General features: G+C 33.0%; 2 protein-coding genes across 3 annotated transcripts in view; one reads left to right on the top strand and one right to left on the bottom strand.

The window, feature by feature from the left end:
* Positions 1–66: 66 nt before the first annotated feature.
* Positions 67–7,717, bottom strand: LOC139520493 (cyclin-O-like). The gene is made up of 5 exons (XM_071313162.1): positions 7,410–7,717; positions 3,894–4,184; positions 3,009–3,194; positions 1,706–1,908; positions 67–495 (listed from the first exon to the last, which is right to left on the bottom strand). Exons 1-5 carry the CDS (start codon positions 7,671–7,673, stop codon positions 213–215), a joined length of 1,227 nt encoding a protein of 408 aa, XP_071169263.1. The 5' UTR covers positions 7,674–7,717; the 3' UTR covers positions 67–212.
* A 7,548-nt stretch (positions 7,718–15,265) lies between these two features.
* LOC139520530 (cartilage oligomeric matrix protein-like) overlaps positions 15,266–20,529 on the top strand; it is a 133,567-nt gene continuing 128,303 nt past the window's right edge. The window contains exon 1 of one of the 2 annotated variants that reach the window (XM_071313248.1): positions 15,266–15,619. In XM_071313248.1, coding sequence (XP_071169349.1) covers positions 15,553–15,619 — 67 coding nt within the window. In that variant the 5' untranslated portion in view covers positions 15,266–15,552. The remainder of the gene's footprint in view (positions 15,620–20,529) is intronic. The other variant, XM_071313249.1, reaches the window with a different exon arrangement.

Consider the following 20,529-nt stretch of genomic DNA (forward strand, 5'->3'; position numbering starts at 1 on the left):
ATATCCGCAGAGAACTACGACTCAAAACTCTTTCAGATATAATTAAAATAATGAGTAACATAATAATTTCAACAAACACTTTTAATGATTTTAATTGTAAAGATTGTTTAGCAGAAGAGCTTTTGTCCTTACTTTGGAATGTTACAAAATCACATTGTTCAGCACTATTCATGAAAGACTGTTTTAATTGAAACATTTGATACTTTTTCTCTTTACTCAATACCATAAAGCCGATAGTAATGTTCGCAAACTCTGGATACATCGGGTAAATTATGGAGTAAATTTTCTGAAAATGTTTTAACTTCTTTGTAGATAAATTCGAAATCTTCACAGCTGTGAAATAGACCGGGAGGCAAGTAGTCCCCGTCGTCACTTTTAGTCTCCTCCACGGCTATTTTCCATACACACAATGACAGCATTGATGGACGTCTTTGGGAAAGGTCATAATCTTGGAGAGAGAGCTCTAGCACACAGCGAGCAAGAGCACGTGACTGTCTGAAAGTATTGATTCAAATCATGGAAACATGTATTTTTATTTTTTTCAAACTAAGTAAATAGAGAAATGTTCCAGTCCATTTCACGTCAAACATACAGTTCTAAACTACAGTTAACGGTATGCCTAAAAAACACTGGGTTCAAAGACATTGTATTGCTCACTTTAGGTTTTTATATGATTGTGTTCTTTGTTAACTTTTAGTTCCCGATGATATTTTTGGCTCTTTGAGGACAGCTAGTTCTTTGCATGCTACATGATTTGATCTATTTGGTACTATTTTATACATCAGCTGACTATGCGTGTGGGTTTTGCTCATTGTTGAAGGCCTTACGGTGACCTATGGTTGTTAATGTCTGTGTCAGGTCTCTTGTGAACATTTGTCTCATTGGCAATCATACCACATCTTCTTTTTTTATAATCATCAGAGATAATGTAATAATGTTTATCGAATCTAAATAATGTTTTACAAAACATGAACTCGATCTTCAGCTTACCATTATAGATCATTATACACTACTGAATACCTCACTATGTACAAACATATTAACAAAAAAAAAGTTCATTTTTTTAATTTCATTTTTAAACAGCAGAGATGATAAAACAAACATATACAAGAAGTATGCTTCTGTTGGGCGTTATTCTAATAACAAATGTTTGACGTCCAGATTAAAATAACAGCCACAACATCTACAAATCAGAGTGCAATGAATTATCAGAGATTTTCAAAACGAATTAAACAAACTGAGATGACAAAACCACATCAAAACGGACGTGAAATACTTAAAAGTTTCATAGATTTTGCATCTGTAAGCTGGCATCAATTACATATACTGACTACTTATTTTAGGATGGGACGACAATATTATATATCAGAAAAACAAGTGCTTTGTACGTGCTTTTAGAGACTAAAATTCCTTTAATGCGTTATTATATCTTGTTTAATAGTCCAATGATCACTATATAAAACAGAGGTAGTTGAGATCTCAGAAAACTATTTTAACCCCTTCATATATTCTGTTGCCTGTCGGAAGTCGGGATCTTCGTCAGTGGTTGTTATGTCAATCTTACTGTTTAAATTTTGATTTTAGAAAAAAAGATGTTGACAGGAGACATTCTGATTATGTTCTCATTCGTCTCTAACTGTCAGACACTTAAAAAGAGTTTCAGTTACTGGTTCACCGTTATAATTTCGACTGAATTATAACTCACCTGAGTTGGTCTCCTTGGAAACCTTGGAATGAATTAATGCAGGATGTTGCGTAGTATTCTAAGAAAAATTGTGAAGTCGGGACCATAAGATCAAATCTGATAGCGTCTAATATAACCCTTTCTAACTGCTTCGCCATATCTCTTGTGTACACCCCGTCACAACAACCAAGTAATTCACTGATTTCGGGTGGCGTTACTTCCTCCTACAAAAATAAGATTTCCGAATACAACGCGTATAGATCAAAGCGAGTCTGAGACTTTTATAGTCGTTAAATCTTCATGTAAATTGTTTACAATTCTCATCTTCATCTTAAGAACCCTATATATTGATTGATTGATGGTTCATTTAGCGTCCAGTGGCAGATATTTCATGCATGTTCAGGACCTTGAAAAAGAAGTAAATGACATGCTATACACGTACACATCTTCGCTAGTCATTGCTATGGGATATGCCAAATTTATAAACACTAGCCAACAGTATAAATACTTGTAAGTCTTGTAAGTTTCCTCCCCCCCCCCCCCCAAAAAAAAAATAATATTAAAAAATGACCCAGTTCCAATGAACGGTTGTTCAACAATGTTGAATAGCTTATATCAATCTAATTAAAAACCGATCTCTCATCGCTCCCGTTTTCTGATATGTCGCGTGGGAGATCTAACGAAACCCGCTTTGAGGTCACATGTGAGTGACCTCGTAGGTATGTCTTTTTCGGCCAATGAAATTGAGTATTCCACGATCTTGAAAGTTTATCGTAAGGTAAAGGGATGTAACTCATTTTATTTACGACGAAATTGTTAGTCAAAATAATTCATAAACTTTTTTGATTGGCTTATAAATAGGTCGTCAACTCATTTGCATATCGTTATAAATTCATCACTTCTAGTTCACTCACATGTGACCTCAAAGCGGGTTTCGTTAGATCTCCCACGCGACATATCAGAAAACGAGAGCGATGAGAGATCGGTTTTTTATTAGATTGAGCCTATATGCACATCAAAATGTATTGAAAGTATAGTATATAAATGAGAAAAAACTTTTTACACAACTTCATAATGATAAATTACTACTTTAAAGGGGTGCACATTTTTTGTGAAGTGTGGAGTTGGATTTAAGGACAAAAAAGTTAGTACCTTCTATCAAACATCATCGAGATATTTTTTTTCACCTCAGTTCTTAAAACAGCTAATTATTAGTTACACACCTCCGATCTATCCCCAAAGTACTCAATGTAAAAAGCTACTACCTACAAATTGGAGAACAGAACCAGTATGTGGGACAAGATGACAAAAGTTTAATACTTACAAGTTTCGAAGCAATTAGAATTGTAGTTATCCCTAGAAGTTGTAGATAATCACGTGATGCCTGCATAACGTCTAGAACTCTGTCTACGATGTTTACAGCAACGAATAGAGTGTCCTGACATAACTTCATCTGGTGATGGACACCGGTCATCCAACTAACCAGTAATCCACGCATACCTGAATCAACCTACAAATATACATGATGAGTGTTATGTTTTATTTTATAGTTGACGAGTTAATAAGTTCTACTCCTGTATTAAAATAGTAAAACTCAACCCCTGACAACACACACATTTCGTCAAGTCGGGTATCTGCATGATGTACAGCACGAAACGTTTTCAGTAGGACTCATATATAACATCACTCATGTTGCATGCAAAAAAACTGTGACCGAGTACGTTCCCTTTTTAAAGTAAAACGACCATCTTGGATTTAGAATCGAATAGAGGCGATTAAAACGTCAGAAGGTACTAAAAGTTAACAAAAACCCACTTGATGAAATAAGACAGAAAACACCATTGCCAAATGAAAGAAGGCAAAAATATCAAAGGTTAACACCTTCTCAAAACACCACACAACAAATCAAAGACAGAACCCTATATCAAAACCGGAGATTACTTCAAATGCTCCTATATATCTTAATATATTTGTTTGCACTTTAAAAAAAAATCTTATTTTTAAGTATACGGTTTGTTCTGACTGGTCACTTAAATATTGTGATTAAACATTGAACATTAAAAGCTGGCTCAGTGTATGTATTTTAAAGAAAATTGTGAAAACTGATGCATATTAAAGCTCTGGCATATTATATTTGTTATGTACAAATTTTCCACATGTTTGAAATTGAAACTGAATATTTCAAGATTAGGAAACATTCTTAGTTTACCTCAGGTTGGTTTTCCAGACAAGTCGTCACTACATATTTATATTCTATACTAAGTCTATGGTAATATATATCATCCAAATAATCCTCGAACCCTTGGTGATCTAAACAGTGGTGCATACATGTAGCTGTTGGTGATGCCGGACTGTCTATTGTTTTGTCGTCTCCTTTCTGTCCCTTCCAGTCGAAAACGCTTTCTAAACATTGTAAACTGAGTGCGTCGTTAAAACCTGAATCTGCCAGTGACGGGTCCAGTGTTTCCGTGTCTGAGGGTGTGTATGGGATACTGTATTCCTGAATTATAAAAAAAACCCCAATGATTTGAAATGCAATTCAGGGTGATGTTCGTACTTTCAAATTTTCTTCTAGTGTTTAAATTGAGTAATATGTTTTCAAGGGTAGTTGAAAATACAAAAATATGAGCTATCAGATATAAAATTTTAAATATGCATTCTTTGTTAATATCAATTTATGAATATATGATTTTTTTAAACTAATAATTACCAATCACCTTGTATCTAAAGTATTAAGCTACAGTACAGTAACAATATTTATGGAATCCAAGTGCAAATGATTGCTGAAGTATTAGAGAATTCGATAGCCATTTACTCGAAAGTTTGAGGAATACGGTATGCAGATGATAGTCTTGATGGTAGAACATTCACAAGACCTACTGGTTGAACTCGATGCTTTCAATGATTCAGTACAATGTGTTTAGGGTCCAGATGAAGCCGCCTCCGATGCAGGATTTTCTCGCTGTGCTGAAGACCCATTGATGGCTAACTGTTTTCGGTTCTTCGGTCGAGTTGTTGTCTCTTTGACACATTCCCCATTTCAATTCCTAATTTTATTTCAACGAGTATTGCAAAAACCGGAAGTTTAAAGTCAGTGGCGGATGCAGGAATTTTCGAAAGGGGGGGTGCTAGCCCAGGGCAAAGGGGGGGGGGGGGGGTGCAAAACATATGTCCCGATTCAAATGCATTGATCGGCCAAAATAAAGGGGGGTGCGCACCCCCGGAACCCCCCCTCTGGATCCGCCACTGAAAGTTGATGATAACAAGACTTTAGTAATAATACATTGATATTGTAGATAATCTTATTTAAATTGGTATTACTTTTATCAACAATAAAACTACACACAAATTTAGACTTTAAAAGAGAAGCTAATTAGAAAAAGCTTAAAAGGCTATGTTTGAGCTCTTATAAAATGTTAAAGGGAGATGGATTTATTCGATAAAATGGTCAAACCAATATGGATGAAGAAGTTCATTTAAAATTTTGCAAAAAAAAACTTCTTGAATCTAAAAAACCAACAACCAACTTTATGGTACCGATGTACCGATGTAATGTATTAATTGGCTGTTTGAGAAGTAAATATATATTAGACAAAACTTCTTTCTTTCATGCATTCAATTGGTAATAATTTTGAGTAATCATATTTTTGTAACATTTCTGTCTTTTGTCTACGTTGGAACTTTATTTGAATTCATGGGTGCCTGATAAACCGACTGATAAGTGAGAATAGGCAAACACTTTTTCCTTTGATAAAGCAAATGTTGAAATGTAACCCAACTTGTTTGTTAACGATTTTTTCAAATAAGCCAATGCCCGTGAAACTCGAGTCTATTACTGGAAATTTTCACCTATTATACAAGTGTGTAACAAATTCGCACGTAGTCGGTCGTTTTAAATTGTTCATTAGTTTTGAACGTTGATCTGTGTAAGTTATAATTCAGGCTCAATACGGGTTCTGTTAAAAAGTCTATAAAAAACAAAGAAATTAATGGGCCAAATTTGGTTTAAAATGTCACAGATATAACGAAAGTATATATATTTTTACATTATTGTTTTTATCAAGGATTTATATCATACCACATAAATCCTTGTTTTTCAGATGCCGATATGTACATTGAATTCTTCGAAAGGAGTGGTTACATTATAAAACCTGGGGTTATATCATAAACATTCTAACCTGTCTTCCACAGTTTTTTTTAATGAAATTTCTCTATATTTCTAGTTAACTAATGACAGTGACATATTCTTGGTCCTCTGCCCTGAATTCTTTTCTTTAGGTAAAAAAGGTGGGGGGTTGTCCGAGACGTCTATAATAGGGACCTTTTTCACTCAAATTGGCTATTTGTTTTATCATTGTCATTTCCGGGCCTTATATAGCTGACTATGCGGTATGGGGTTTGCTCATTGTCATACGGTGACCTTGTTGTTAATTTCTGTGTCATTATGGTCTATTATGGAGAGTTGTCTCATTGGCAATCATACCACATCTTCTTTTTTATATAACAACTTATGGAGTGTGTGTATGCGATTTTAGACATTTACTGGCCGTACTGAGCTAAAAGTATGCATGCTATCTTTCATTCTATACGTTGGTGATGCCTATCTTATATCAATTCTCATCTTAAAAAGACAGTGGCGTTATCGCTTTATCAAACGTTTGAAACCAAAGAGCACAACACGTATTTTCGGGTAAAAAAATCTTATTCATTTAACATTCTTCAAAACAATCAATCACTGAGACAATGTGTTCGAAAGTGAATTTTAGTCAAATAGTGCAGAATAGATGGTAGAAAAAGAGGCATAAATTAAAAAAATAATTAAGAAAACAGAAAATTTTGTGATACTAAATAATAAAGAATATAGAAAATAAATAGCAGAAAAAAAAGATTGAAGAAAAATGTTCTAAGAATTAAAGTTGAAAGATAAAATGCATTTACTAATTGAACTTTAAATGAAATGCCAGTCTGTAAACGAGTTTTTTTTTACAACTCCATAAACTATATACTGATTGGCACAAAATAAAACTCGTGCCAAATTTTCTTAAAAATTATCTGACACGTTTTCATTTGATTTAATTCAAAACCTAGAACACTGATTGCTTGTGAAAGAAAATTCTCGGGAAAGGACAAGTCGTGCATATCATCTAGGACAACCAGGGGTCTGCTTGTACATTTATGACTTCGAATCAGAAAGTTGTGAATAATATTAACCTCTATTTAAAACACGAGGAGCTCTTCCATTTTTTACTTGGTGATTATGAAATATACTTCATATAATATTGATTGATTGATTGGTGTTTGTTTTACGTCGCATGAGTGTAAATGTCATATATATAAATGATGAAATCGAAAGTATTATAGGTCTCAATCTTTATTTTGTAACATTGCAAACATGTACTTTATATGAAATTTATAAATTTCTGATATGTTATTCAGAAAAATTTCAGACAATAATGAAATCATAGTAACGTCTTTGAATCGCCGAATATATTCTAATTCCAATACTATTTTTCTGAAAATATAATTTTATCAATTAACACATTCAATTTTAATTTTTGAAGTTTTAAAATTGCTGCTACTCAAAAGAAATAGTATCTATTACCCTCGACCCCGTTATCGGTTGAGGTGGCAAAATGAGTTATTTCAGAACTAAAACTGTTAACAAAATTGTTCTATAGTAGTGAATTTTTATTTCTTATTTCATCTTCATCATATTCATAGTTACCTGATCAACATAAATACCGACATCGACATCTACGTCAAGGAGTTCCGTCTTTAAACTGGTAATAATGCTGTCACCATCTTCAGTAACTTGTCCCAGCATGGAAGCGACTGAAGGGGACAGAGTGTCCGTCATTAGAAAATCGTCTGGAAGACCACACAATAACCAGTAAACAGGCTCCTCCAGTTTGAATTCGACTAATTTATTTATTTTTTTGTCATTTAGAGTCTCGGTCAAATAGCTGGCCTCGTCAAAGTTTTCGGGCATGTGTTGACTGTTTACATTTTAGTGGACGATTCCACAGGTGGCAATTAGGTAGTGGACGAGTTCATTGCGTACACAAATAGAATAGGGGTAATCCCATTTTCAACAACAGGATTGGTTGAAACAGAGTCTCAGGTTGAAACTTTTGTAAGGGGTCGACTCGTCAATTTAATATTCGTGACAAGGTGATAGGGTTGCAGATTTACTGTTGCTTTCATCTGTTGCTACGAATGTTATTTTTCCACGGAAATTTGTTTTCAATTTTCTACACATTTTGTGGCGTTCAGAACACGGCACGGATTCGATCGACTAGTAGATTAAAATTTTGTTGATCTTTCAGTTTCACATATTTTTTTTCGTATTTACTATTAACACATTTAACGTTGGCATCACTGTTTCTTAGTTTTTATAGCAACATATGTAGGTTACTATTTATATCCATATAACTTAATTCATGTTAATGTAAATATTGTATGCTATATAGTTATAGAATAGCTAGCATGGGATCGGAATGAAAGATAGTTGTACATTTTAAAACAAAAAGTTCGGAACCTACAATTGTGTGAATAATTAAAATATTTTGGTATTTAAAATGTTTGGTATCAAATAAAAACTTCAGGACCTCGGATGACTGTACAAGCCTTGTTGAAAGTTTCTTTGGAATAAAAAAAAAAGATACTTATTAACATAGGAAGCCATATTTGCCGTGTTGCTCCGATCAGAAATACCTGTTACTATATTTATACCAAACTTTCGGGAACCATTGTGCCAATTTATGGAAACGTTGAAATTTTCAGCACAAGACAGAATAATGTTTAGTTTTGATATGGAATATCTGTCACTTTATTAAAATTTATGACAAAATGGCGATGAATGATTGAAATTGCAGTATTATCTATCTAGCATATAGAAAGCAATGGGACTATGAATTACTTGTTTTATTCCCAAAAAGTAAATTATGAGTTGTTAGTTTTTTTTATAACTTAAAACCAAACGACAAATAATACACTTATTCAGGACAATAACAATAATTATAACTGTACTATTTCCTTTAGTTGTTAACTTCTACGCTTTTCGACGGAGGATAATTAGAATGAAATTCAAAACAGTGTAGCTGTGGCCATTGATTGACACATTAAAATCATCCATTGACTGGAATTTTTATTTTCATTGTATTTGAACGACCTTCAACAGTTTCTTGAAGAAAAAAATTTACGTGGTTTAAATTGTATTACTGATGAAATAGAGAATGAGTTTGATATCTACTTAAAACTGTTTGTGTTATTATACGCAGATGATACAGTGTTATTTTCGGATAATGCATCCGATCTGCAGTTGCAATTAGATATATTCTTTGAATATTGCAGTACCTGGAAATTAAAAGTTAACACAAGTAAAACTAAGATTATAATTTTTTCTGGTGGTAGATTACCCCAAAATATTAACTTTATATATGACGGAAATGCATTGGAGATAGTCAATGAATTGACATATCTTGGGTTGAATTTTTCAAGAACAGGTAGCTTTATGAGTGCTAAGAAGATTTTAGTTAGAAAAGCAAATAAAGCAATGTATGAAGTATTGAAAAAGGGGAGGTTGCACAACTTGTCAGTGAAATCACAATATGATCTTTTTGATAAAATTGTGAAGCCAATTCTCCTGTATGGGTGTGAGATTTGGGGTTTCAGTAATACTGATATTATAGAAAAAGTGCACCTAAAATTTTGTAAATTATTATTAAACCTTAAGAAGTCGACACCCAATTTTATGATTTATGGTGAACTTGGTATTTATCCCATGTCTTTATATATACAGCTGCGTATGGTTAATTTTTGGTCAAAAATGGTTAATGGGGATGATAACAGGATTGCTAAAATACTATACAAATACGTGTTCTTGAAAAATTCGGACAACCAATTTAGGTCAGATTGGTTGAAATGCATTAAAGATATATTAGATAAATGTGGATACAGCAATATATGGTTGTCACAAGGAAATTTTAATTCTAAGTGGTTGGGTATTAGTTTAAAACAAAAGTTATTTGATCAGTTTCAACAGAAATGGAGAGCTGATATTGACTGTTCGCCAAAAGGTTTGGCCTACAAATTGTATAAACAAAATTTTGAATTTGAGGAATATCTGAATATTTTAAATGATAAAGATAGAATAACATATTGTAGATTTCGTACGGGTAACCATAAGTTACCCATCGAAACTGGTAGATGGAATAAGATTGAGCGAAACCTTAGATATTGTAACTTATGTCATTGTAACGAGATTGGTGATGAATTTCATTACACTTTGCAGTGTAGTTCTTTGGCAAATTTTCGAGCACAATATTTGGATACTTTTTTCTTGCACAGATGTAACATACTAAAATTTGAAAAACTATTTCAGTTAAAAATTAAAAATAAGTTGAAAAAGCTGTGCAAATTTATCAGGGTTATAACTTTTCAAGTGAGTCTTCCTGGTTAATCACCACTCTTCTTTACTATACTGTTTATCATGTATTATTTGATATTTTCATCTCATCTTGTCATGTGTGTTTGTGTTATGTTATATGACTTTTGATGAACTTCTTTGTACCATTGTATCTTTATGGTGTTTAAGAAATAAAAGAATCTTGAAATCTTGGGACAATTTAGGTGAACGTTTGTATGTAACGACCAATGCTCACTATGTACTTTTTAAAGACACTTAAACTATGGGGTCACCAAAGGTTCTCAACACATAAATAAAGTAATTCGAAAAATTAATCAGAAATAACACGATATATTGATTTATATCAATTATATAAATCAAAACACAAAGGTTATTCCTGATTAATTTTTCGAATTATTTTATAATTAAAGGCGTTAAGAAACCTTTGGTGATCCCACAGTTTAAATGTCTATCGTAGGTACGTCGTGAACAGTGGTCGTTACAGACAAACGTTCACGTAAATTGTCCCAGTCAATGGATGATTTTAATGTGTCAATCAATGGCCACAGCTACACTGTTTTGAATTTCATTCTAAGCGCATTGATAGGACATTTGAACGTAAAAAAAATGACTTTTTAGCACCAACAGTATAACCTATGTTTGTGCAAGATTTTTAACCCATTTTAGCGAAAATTAAGATTGTCAATGCCCATTTTAGCGCGATATTTTTAACCCATTTTTCAATAAAAATATTTTAATCTTTAAATGAAACCAAGACGGCACATTACAAAAACTATCATGTCCATTAAAATACAGCACTAACAGCCTAGGTGAATAGAGAACCATGTAGTGGGCTCTGGATATACCCTCTGCACAATACTGCTCATTAAATTGCAGTAGGAACTGTTCTTTCTCTTTATCTTATCAAGATTGTGGTGGTCATTCGTCTATTCTTCGTTTTATTCATATATTGTTTGCAATTTGATGATAGTATCAAGAAAAACGTAAATAACTAAGTGACAACTATACAATTGCTCATTATAATGGGCATTGAACGACTCTTGACAATTATCTGTTCGCTTTGAATTACACGGAACTTCCGCTAAAAGCTTATGTGGAAACATCGAATCTTCAGATACATAGTATTTGGTATAAATTACTGTTCAAGGCTTTAGTAAGGTGAGTTTTATTCAGCAAGATAAGTTTTCGCTAAAATGGGCCATCGAAAATATAGGTGAACGATTAATCCTGCGCTAAAATGGGCTCTTATGTCTGCGTTAAAATGTTCCCTATAAGTTTAAAATGTTTCGCTAAAATGTCCTGGTTCCTTGTCATTTGGTCTTTTGAGCAAAGTTGTCTCATTAGCAACCCTATCCTTCTAGTTTTCAATGTATTTAACTGAAAACACATTTTTAATGGACCGACACGATGATTAATGGGATATATTTTCGATTCTGAGTCGTCGGACAAGTCTTTTTCTTGCTGATAAATGTCGCTTAAATGGCAGAGAAGCACTTTATCGTTCTTTAGGTGTTAATTTTATTTTTCTCAGTCATCTTTACGACCGAATTGTTCTTTATCTTGTAAAACAAACTTTCATGTACCTGTCCAAAGTCGTCAGCAGCATGTAAATTCAGTGGTTGTTTTTTGTTGCTGTCTATTGTATTTTTTTTCGATTATTGTTTTCTTCAGAATTTGTTTTCCTCGATAGGTTTTCTGAAAACTATTTTAAAAAAGTCAATGATACACAAGTTAGTGCGCATATAGATTCACGTCCAAGACAGAGGCATGGAAGTTCATCATGATCTTTGTGCGCAACAAAAAAGCCCTTTCGATTATTCTTGCACTCTTGACGATTCTTATGGTCTGTTCTTAGGTAGAACTGTCAGAATTTGTTCTAGGTTAGAACTATAAAAAAATGTGAAGGTGTCGCAAGGAGAACTGTTCTTTATAGATCTGACAGCTGTTAAGAGCCGCCTTAGAACGTTTTCAGCTGTTAGTCATACTCTCTGTACACAACAAAAGCCAATGCGATTACTAGATGCGTCCATTTAGTGGTGCTATGATAATTAGAGTACAGTCACATATACGGTATGTCAAATGATGTAACACTTTTAAAATTAGGTGCTTCCGAAGCGATTTTCTTGATTTGTCTTCATCAGGAACGGTCAAAACCCAAATTTGAAAGTCAAAAATGAATAAATAAATGGTTACTTGAGGGACATATGACCAATGTGACAAAACGAGAATAGAAAAATCCACATAAGGTCATATTTGACTGAGGGAGTATGAACATAACTTTCAAATTAATAATTTCAATTTTTACAACGAAGATACATTAATTTTGTGCTTTGGAAATGTGGGATGTATTGGTTTTAAATTGCCGGAACCTGGATTTTCAGTTTTGGGTTGCTGAAAAACGATAACTTTCAGATGTAACTTGTCAAAGTCGGGACTACGACAGTCATATACATGTATATATATACGCATTATGTCAGTATTTGTATTGTCATTTGATAAAGGTACGCTGATTATAAGGTGCCAACAAGCTAGCCGCATATGGACAGTCACACTGAATGATAGAATAAACCTGGAAATTTATTATATTTCGTTATTCTCTATGCATGAATGCATGATTCAAAAGTATCAGACGTCTGTGTATTGTTGTATGGTTTTCAAGATAGAACACTCAAATACAACAGTTACCACTGCACTGATGTTATTGTGCTTTGTTTGATGTAACACGTGTTCGTTTATAAATATATGTAGAGAGTGAGAGAGTATGTGTATGTTCAAACTGGTTTTTATTATATTGTTTTGTTTCAAATTAAAGAATGTGCTATGCTTGTTGCCACTGACTGGGAAATAACAACATTGTTTTTTTTTTTGTAATTGAGTAGTTTCTTTATTTGTTTCGCCTGGAAAGGGTAAAAAAGAACAGTTGACGAAAACTTGTGGAGTTTGAATATTGAAGTACCTACATAAAACAAGCGTTTTTTTACAATTTTTTATGCTGATTTTTTTTGGGTAAAATTTTGCATTGAAAAAACATCCTGAAACAAATGCTTAAAAAACAGTGTTTTTAATGTAAAACTCAGTTTTATTTCAATAGAATTGAGAATTATTTAGAAATATTAGTAGCAGTTAATAGAAATCTTTAAGCAATTATGGTTTGATTTCTTGTTTAAAAAAACAACTTACATCATAGAGTCAAAAAAACTTATAAAAACCACCAAAAAGAACCGAAAATGTAAACCGGGGCCGATTATTGAATGTGAAAGAAAGTCTGAAAAATCATCAAAATCGAAAGTCAAAGCAGTGGATTGAGTAGAAGCTAACTGTCAAATGGCATATGGAATGCTGTATAGCTGTCTTCTGTACCACTTTTCCAATATTAGAACAGAAATTAACGTAAGCTCACGTTTTGATAAACTTTTCTCTACCCGGTAAAACTGCCTTTGAATGATAAAAATCTATGATGAAACTGCCAATGAACAAAGATACCGTAGTTGAATAGTCTATAAATCACTGATTGTCATAAGATAAAACATATAAAGCCAATGGAGGTATTAACCTCGTCAAAGGTCCTCGTGGATATTTCAATGTTTGAGAAGTTTTAAGACTTTGCAAACTGATTGCTAAATAAAATAAAACATGAAGGCGGATGAGAAAAGAGATATTTTATTTCAAAAACTAATCAAATGTGATAAACAATCCGATGTATTCACGCTGCTTTGCATGTTAAAACGATCAGGATACATATTTATTTTTAAGTCGATGTCATAACTGGTAAAATTCAAATGAAACACATGTTTATTCTTGTTTTATTACAATAATAAGAGAATTACAAAGAAAACATATGTAGATAACTATAAGTACTGAAGAAACTGATGAATGGATCTTGACATTGGATGGGCTTTCTGGTTTAATTATAACTGGTTGGATATGACCGTGAAAATTACTTGCATATTGATAAAATGTGTATGTTTTGGAATGATTGCATTACCTACAAGCTGAAAAAGTCTAGAATTTAAATTCTGCTAAAAATTTAACATGAGCGCCAAAAAAATATCTCTGTGTGTGTGTTGTTTTAACCCTAATTAAAATCTGTACCATCAGCCAGTTCTGATTTTTATCTTTTGCCCATCAGTGCAAATTTTGGATCAGCATGAACGTTTACTTATATATTCAAAAACCCAAGCTACTTTGAGAAAGGCATAATGAAGACTAGATCAGAGTTATTATTTCTTACTTCAGGTTGCTGCAAGTATATATATCTTTTTTTTTTCTACTTGCCAGTACGGCCTTACTATGCTTTATATGAAGCCGACACGGTTATAGAAATAAAAATGGTCTATACATTATGTCAAGCACTAAATCTGACAAAGTTTAGAGAAAGAGAAACCAGCGAATCAAGTTTAAATATACTTTCAGAGATCTGCCATCAATATAAAATTCCTTAAAATGACCAGAACCAAACAGCGTTCATTATCACTGGACTAGTATATATTTGTTTAGGGGCCAGCTGAGGGACACCTCCGGGTGCGGGAATTTCTCGCTACATTGAAGACCTGTTGGTGACCCTCTGCTGTTGTTTTTTATTTGGTCGGGTTGTTGTCTCTTTGGCACATTCCCCATTTCCATTCTCAATTTTATAATCTATGGTTACTATTCATTTCTTAAGAAATGGAGGATTATAACATATTTTATTTGCTCACGTTTATATACATTTTACCTTTTTGAAGTTAAACTTCATCCGTTGATGAAAGTTCTGTGCATATTTGAACATATCTGAGACTACTATAACACCGTGTTATAGTAGTCTCAGAACATATTTACTTATGTTAAAAGGCGGGCATAATGTTAAATAATAAAAACACAAATTGTTTCGTCTCTAAGAAAATATGTAAGAGTTCACCTGCTACTTTTACTAAATAGGTGCTATTTTGGTAATCGTTGCAATTTGGGTACCGTGACGTTTTATATACAGAATGTTTGAAATTTCAACCCTCCTCTCTTTTTTTTTTTTTTTTTTTTTTTATCTCGGTCAGTGGTATAACAATAGGTGAAAAGCAGATCATACAATGAAGAGGCACTAACTTGATATGTCATTGTAATAGACAATAAAAGACCGGTAATCAAACCAATTTATTATATTCTGTTTGACGTATTACATATTTGTATCTATTTGCTTGCTTGCAGGGAGACAAAGTTTTAACGGTAAAGGAAAACGTAGTGTATTCTTTTTGCATTCGAATGTGCCAATCAACGAATCAGAAACGTATGGTGTTTGTATTAGTGTTTTTATACGTTCAGTAGAAACAATGCAATGCCATACAATAAAGTTATTCATCAAATTCAGTAATCTTTCAATAAGATAGTTCGAGTAAAGTAAATATATTTAAAAAAAAATATTAAATGGATATATACATTTGATTGTAATAGTGAATATTTTTGGGATATGGAATTAAGTATTTTTCTTTTTATGTTTGGATATATCACAATTGTCGAATCCCAGATTCGTCAAGGTAAGTTATATTTACTATGTAGTAAATACATTTTTTAATTCAAACTCTAACTTTAATTTTAAAATATTTTTTGGGTTGCATATGTTTTCCTGTAAATGTGCGGCTATGTTTTAAGCTGGGGTCACACATTCCCGATTTTGACTGCCGTCCTTGACAGGACCATTCCCGATTAAAATTTGTCAAAAGTCTGATCAAGATCCTGTGAATCGTGGATGGAAATTCAAACTTTAATCAAAATATTTAAAACAAATAATTTAATCACGACAACAATCAGATATTGTTCAGGAAGCGTCGATTTTCAACCGTTTCCAAGCGAATTTATCCCGATAATCCCGTTCTCAATCCGCTTTTAATTCAATTATTATCTTTCGCCTGGTAAAATTCGACCAAGTTTGTCACGAGTGCGTCCCGATTCTACCGAATGTAATCCGACAAAGATCAGACAGTGACCAAACAGTGAACCGACGCTGACGGAAGTTATCCGTTCGAAAACTGTCGGCATATTCGGGATGATCAGGTACTGTCGGAACGTAACCCTATCACGGTCCGCTCTGACTATCGCATTGCAAACGACTTTGTCTGGTCTCAGTCGTATTCTATTCTGTAATTGTCGGGACTCTGACGTGGGTATCATTGACGAATTTCGTATTAATAACGGGACTATTCCGGAACGCAATTGACAAGATCTGGATGCAATCTGGACTCAATCGGCAGAAAAACGGCAATGAAAAATTTCTCCAGATCATTCCCGTTCCACAGGACACCGTCCAGAATACACAGAACATTGTTAGGATTTTGATCCGATACAGCAGAATCTGTCATGACATATGCACGATTGTAATCAGACTAGACAAAATCGGACGAGTTTTCCCGAATGTTACAGGACGCACCTAACTGTCGGAGTGCTTCGCCGAACTATTCGGACCCTTCCCCACCCGTAGGAATCTGTTACGAACTTAAACGACTGCGTTCAGACAATGATAGGACATTCCAGATAATTGAGGATAGTAATCCGACTTTTTCACTTTTCGTGTCGTATCGCTGTCTGATCTCAAACGGGAGCAATAATCGACAATGTGTGAACCCCGCATTAACAAAACAATTACGTTTGATTAATTGCTTCTACGAAAGTAGATCTATATGTCTATTTCGAAGTTTATTTATGTATTTGCGATTCCAGTTTTAACCTTTAATTTCGAGTTTGAATCTAAGGCTTTCGAGAATTATTATATTGCAACTGCATCGATGGTTTCGTGGGTACGGTCCCAAGTTGGGCCTTACTAAATATTTAGACAATTGCTATTTTCTGCTTCTCCGCCGAGCATGTGTCATTTACGAGCAAGTGAAAAATGGTCGGCTCGTAGTCAGAATAATGGACCTGTTAGGTTTACATGCCTTCCTGCTGACTGAACCTTTAGGTCCTTTTTTAATCTAGGTCATTGTGTCGGTTTGGTAGTACACAATATGACTTATATTCATAGCACATGAAACATATGTTCTTGTCCTGGTGGGCATGTAAAATTTGTCCCTAGACGTTAGAGCCCAATCCATCATCATTCTTTTAAGATAGCAACACAATACCAGAAAAAAAATCAGGCCGCGGACGGGAATATGGACACTAAGTACCGATTACAATCGGCTGTTTCTTTGATGCATCACTTATTATAATATTATACTATTGAATACTGTCTTTTGATGAGGTAAATGGTGGTACTATTGACTTTTGAAGAACTGATATTCACTATATTCACTGAGGCCAACGGCCGAGGTGAATATCAGTTTTTCAAAAGTCAATAAAACCACATATTTACCGAAAGCAAAATACAGTAATCGTTTTATTCCATATTCCGTGAGAAATGTATGCAATGGAAAATATTTACCAAAATCAATTGTACATTAAACGTTTTTTACCAAAATTATATACGTAAAATCACGCGATTGTTTTATTCCACATTCCGAGAGAAGAAAATGTATTTAATGACAAACATATATCTACCAATTTGTTTTACATGAAAAATTTTACCATAACGTTGCATGTAAAAGCGCGTGACGTTTAGCGCGGTGAATAACACTTTTTCAGGTGAATATGCTTTTTTATTCAAAATCCAATTCATATAGAGAAACCTACTAGAATAATACCAATATGGAATAATAGTATATATTTTCCGCAGGTGAATATGCTTATTTATTCAAAATCCCATTCATATATAGAGAACCTACCAAAGTTTTAGCAATATGGAACAAAACGTTTTATGATAATGTAAATGCATCCATTCCGCAATACCACCAAGAGTATTAAAATGTTGAAATCGAAAGTAAGAGGAAAACTCTAAATCTAGATTAATATAACATTGGCATATAATATTTATTTGTTCTTTTTAATAAATAATTAATAAATAAATTGCTTAATTTTATTTTGTGTTCCAGAAGAGATGAGAAAAATCTTTTGTTTCATTTGAAAAATTAATTTCATAATAGGTTACCACTTCTTTTTCCTCCGATACATCAGTCATAACCTAAACAATTCTGTTTGTTACTAATAACTCGTATACCTAAGCAAAATGACATAAACCTCACATTCATTGTGAAATCTAAAATAAATGATGGTTCAAAGGTTTAAAAAAAAAAAAAGGAATAACTCTGAAGGTCAAAACTTTGATTTAATAAGAATGTTCAAAAAAGAGCTACATATTTATTTTTTTCATCTCTGTAATATATACGATCATATTGGTTCTTAAAAATACAACTGTATGGTTAACCATAAAACCAGGTTCAACCCACCATTTTTCGTAAATGTCCTGTACCATGTCAGAAATAGGACAGTTGTTATCATATAGTCCGTTTTTATGTATGTTGTCGTTTGTTTTTGTTGCAGTTCAGTGTTTCTTTTGTTCCGTTGTTTTTGTCATATTTAATGTGTTTCCCTTGGTTTTGGTTTGTAATTCGATTTTTGTTTTTTCTTAATCGATCTATTATGACTATTCCACAATTGCACAACGGTATACTACTGTTACCTTTATTTGCAATTAGGATATATATATATTCTCATCGAGGTTTTAAAAAATGGCATGCAATACTTAAAGTTAATTTATATTAAATATTTTTGCCGACTGCAAAAGCTATAATAATAAACGTAAAATGCGAAACAATTATCATTATAAAAATTATGAAAGGGACACATGAAAAAACTATGAAAAGTGGGAAAATCCCGAAATCCCGGGCTTTCTATTTCTTGCCACCAACACAACTCATAACTACACCTACTTTTGAGTGAATCTATCAATTCTGGTACAACTACTTACTTTACTTAAGAATTGAATGCTTCTTTTTGTAACTTCATTGGGGTGTAAAAGCGTTGACCGAAGTACATTTTGTATGAAGCGCTGAAGCGCTTCATACTAAAAATGTGCGCACGGTCAACTCTTTTATAACCCTATGAAGTCACAAAAAGAAGCATTCAATACTTATAATTACATTTTTTCAGCAATGATCATGAAAACACGAATTTTATTATTGTTTTATTTAATTCACCTGTGCACTTTATTGTGGGACCACGTGTTATCATGAATGAAAAGTTTTATTGAGCAATGCAATTGCTTACGGAATAACACGTGATGTGCAGTTAGCCAATCAGAATAAAGTATCATTATGAAACATACATCTAATGTAATTATAATCAAATACAACAGTTTTCAACTCATTCATTTCACTACCCTTTTATATTATTTGTATTTAGCTCAGGAGCGTGTAAATTAGTGGTTGTCATTTATTTAAGAATTGAATGCTTCTTTTTGTAAATTTATTGGGGTGTAAAAGCGTTGACCGAAGTACATTTTGTATGAAGCGCGGAAGCGCTTCATTCTAAAAATGTACGCACGGTCAACGCTTTTACAACCCTATAAAGTTACAAAAAGAAGCATTCAATACTTATAATTATATTTTTTAGCTAGGATCATGAAAACACGATTTTTATCAAGTTTTATTTAATTCACCTGTGCACTTTATTGTGGGACCTCGTGTCATGATAAATTTTATTGTCTAATACAATTGCTAACGGAATAACATGTGATGTGCAGTTAGCCAATCAGAATAACGTATTACAATGAAACATACATCTAATGTAATTATTGCTGTGTATTATATATGTTTTTCGTTTATTGTTTTGTACAAAAATCCGGCCGTTAGTTTTCTCGTTTTATTTGTTTTACATTTGTCATTTCGGGGCTTTTAATAGCTTGCTTTTGAATCAAGATAACGAACTACGTTTGTAGAATTCGCAGAATATGATAAAAATTCTTTGACAAAGCATCCAGTGGTTTTAAATTTCAAGTCTATTACTAGTACATGTAATAAATACGGCTGTATTAAACGGGTTGGTATTTAGTTATCATCTATTTCATCAATTTTAATGTGTAATGTCCCCTGCTCATTGTTATCATGTAATGATTATATCCTAAACACTCCTGCATTGTACTTCGCAATGACTGCACAGAGTGATAAAATTTGAAACATGCATGCAGCCTACTTAATTTATAACTTATTTTCCAAATCTTGTGCAATCGGCATTGTTATGTCATGATAGGATTTGTCATTAAAATGTCTGCATTTCGATCTTCATTCGGTCACTAAGGCTTTGAAAGATACCGCAGTATTTGTTTTATGTTCATGGTCGAAGAATGCAGTAGGTTTTTTAGTCATCAGCAATATTAACCTGGTAGTTTTTTTGTGGGGTATGTTGTGCCATAAAGGCAGAACAACTGCATAATTAATCATATTTTATTTGACATTGTTGCACATTAAGAGCTAATGGATTACCGGAAGTTTTACATACCAATATCGTTTTTTGGATCACATGGATATAATTATATAATAGTTTTTAATAATAACAAAAAATGTGCGTTACACGTGCA

Source organism: Mytilus edulis, chromosome 4, assembly GCF_963676685.1.
Source record: "Mytilus edulis chromosome 4, xbMytEdul2.2, whole genome shotgun sequence".
Lineage (NCBI taxonomy): Eukaryota > Metazoa > Mollusca > Bivalvia > Mytilida > Mytilidae > Mytilus > Mytilus edulis.

Excerpts from the sequence above, each read along its gene's own strand:
- LOC139520493 (XM_071313162.1), bottom strand. The coding sequence starts at position 7,673 with ATGCCCGAAAACTTTGACGAGGCCAGCTATTTGACCGAGACTCTAAAT. Across the intron at positions 3,195-3,893 it reads GTCTGGAAAACCAACCTGAG|GTTGATTCAGGTATGCGTGG; the intron begins GTAAACTAAGAA and ends GTATATTTGTAG. Across the intron at positions 1,909-3,008 it reads TTCTAATTGCTTCGAAACTT|GAGGAAGTAACGCCACCCGA; the intron begins GTAAGTATTAAA and ends TTATTTTTGTAG.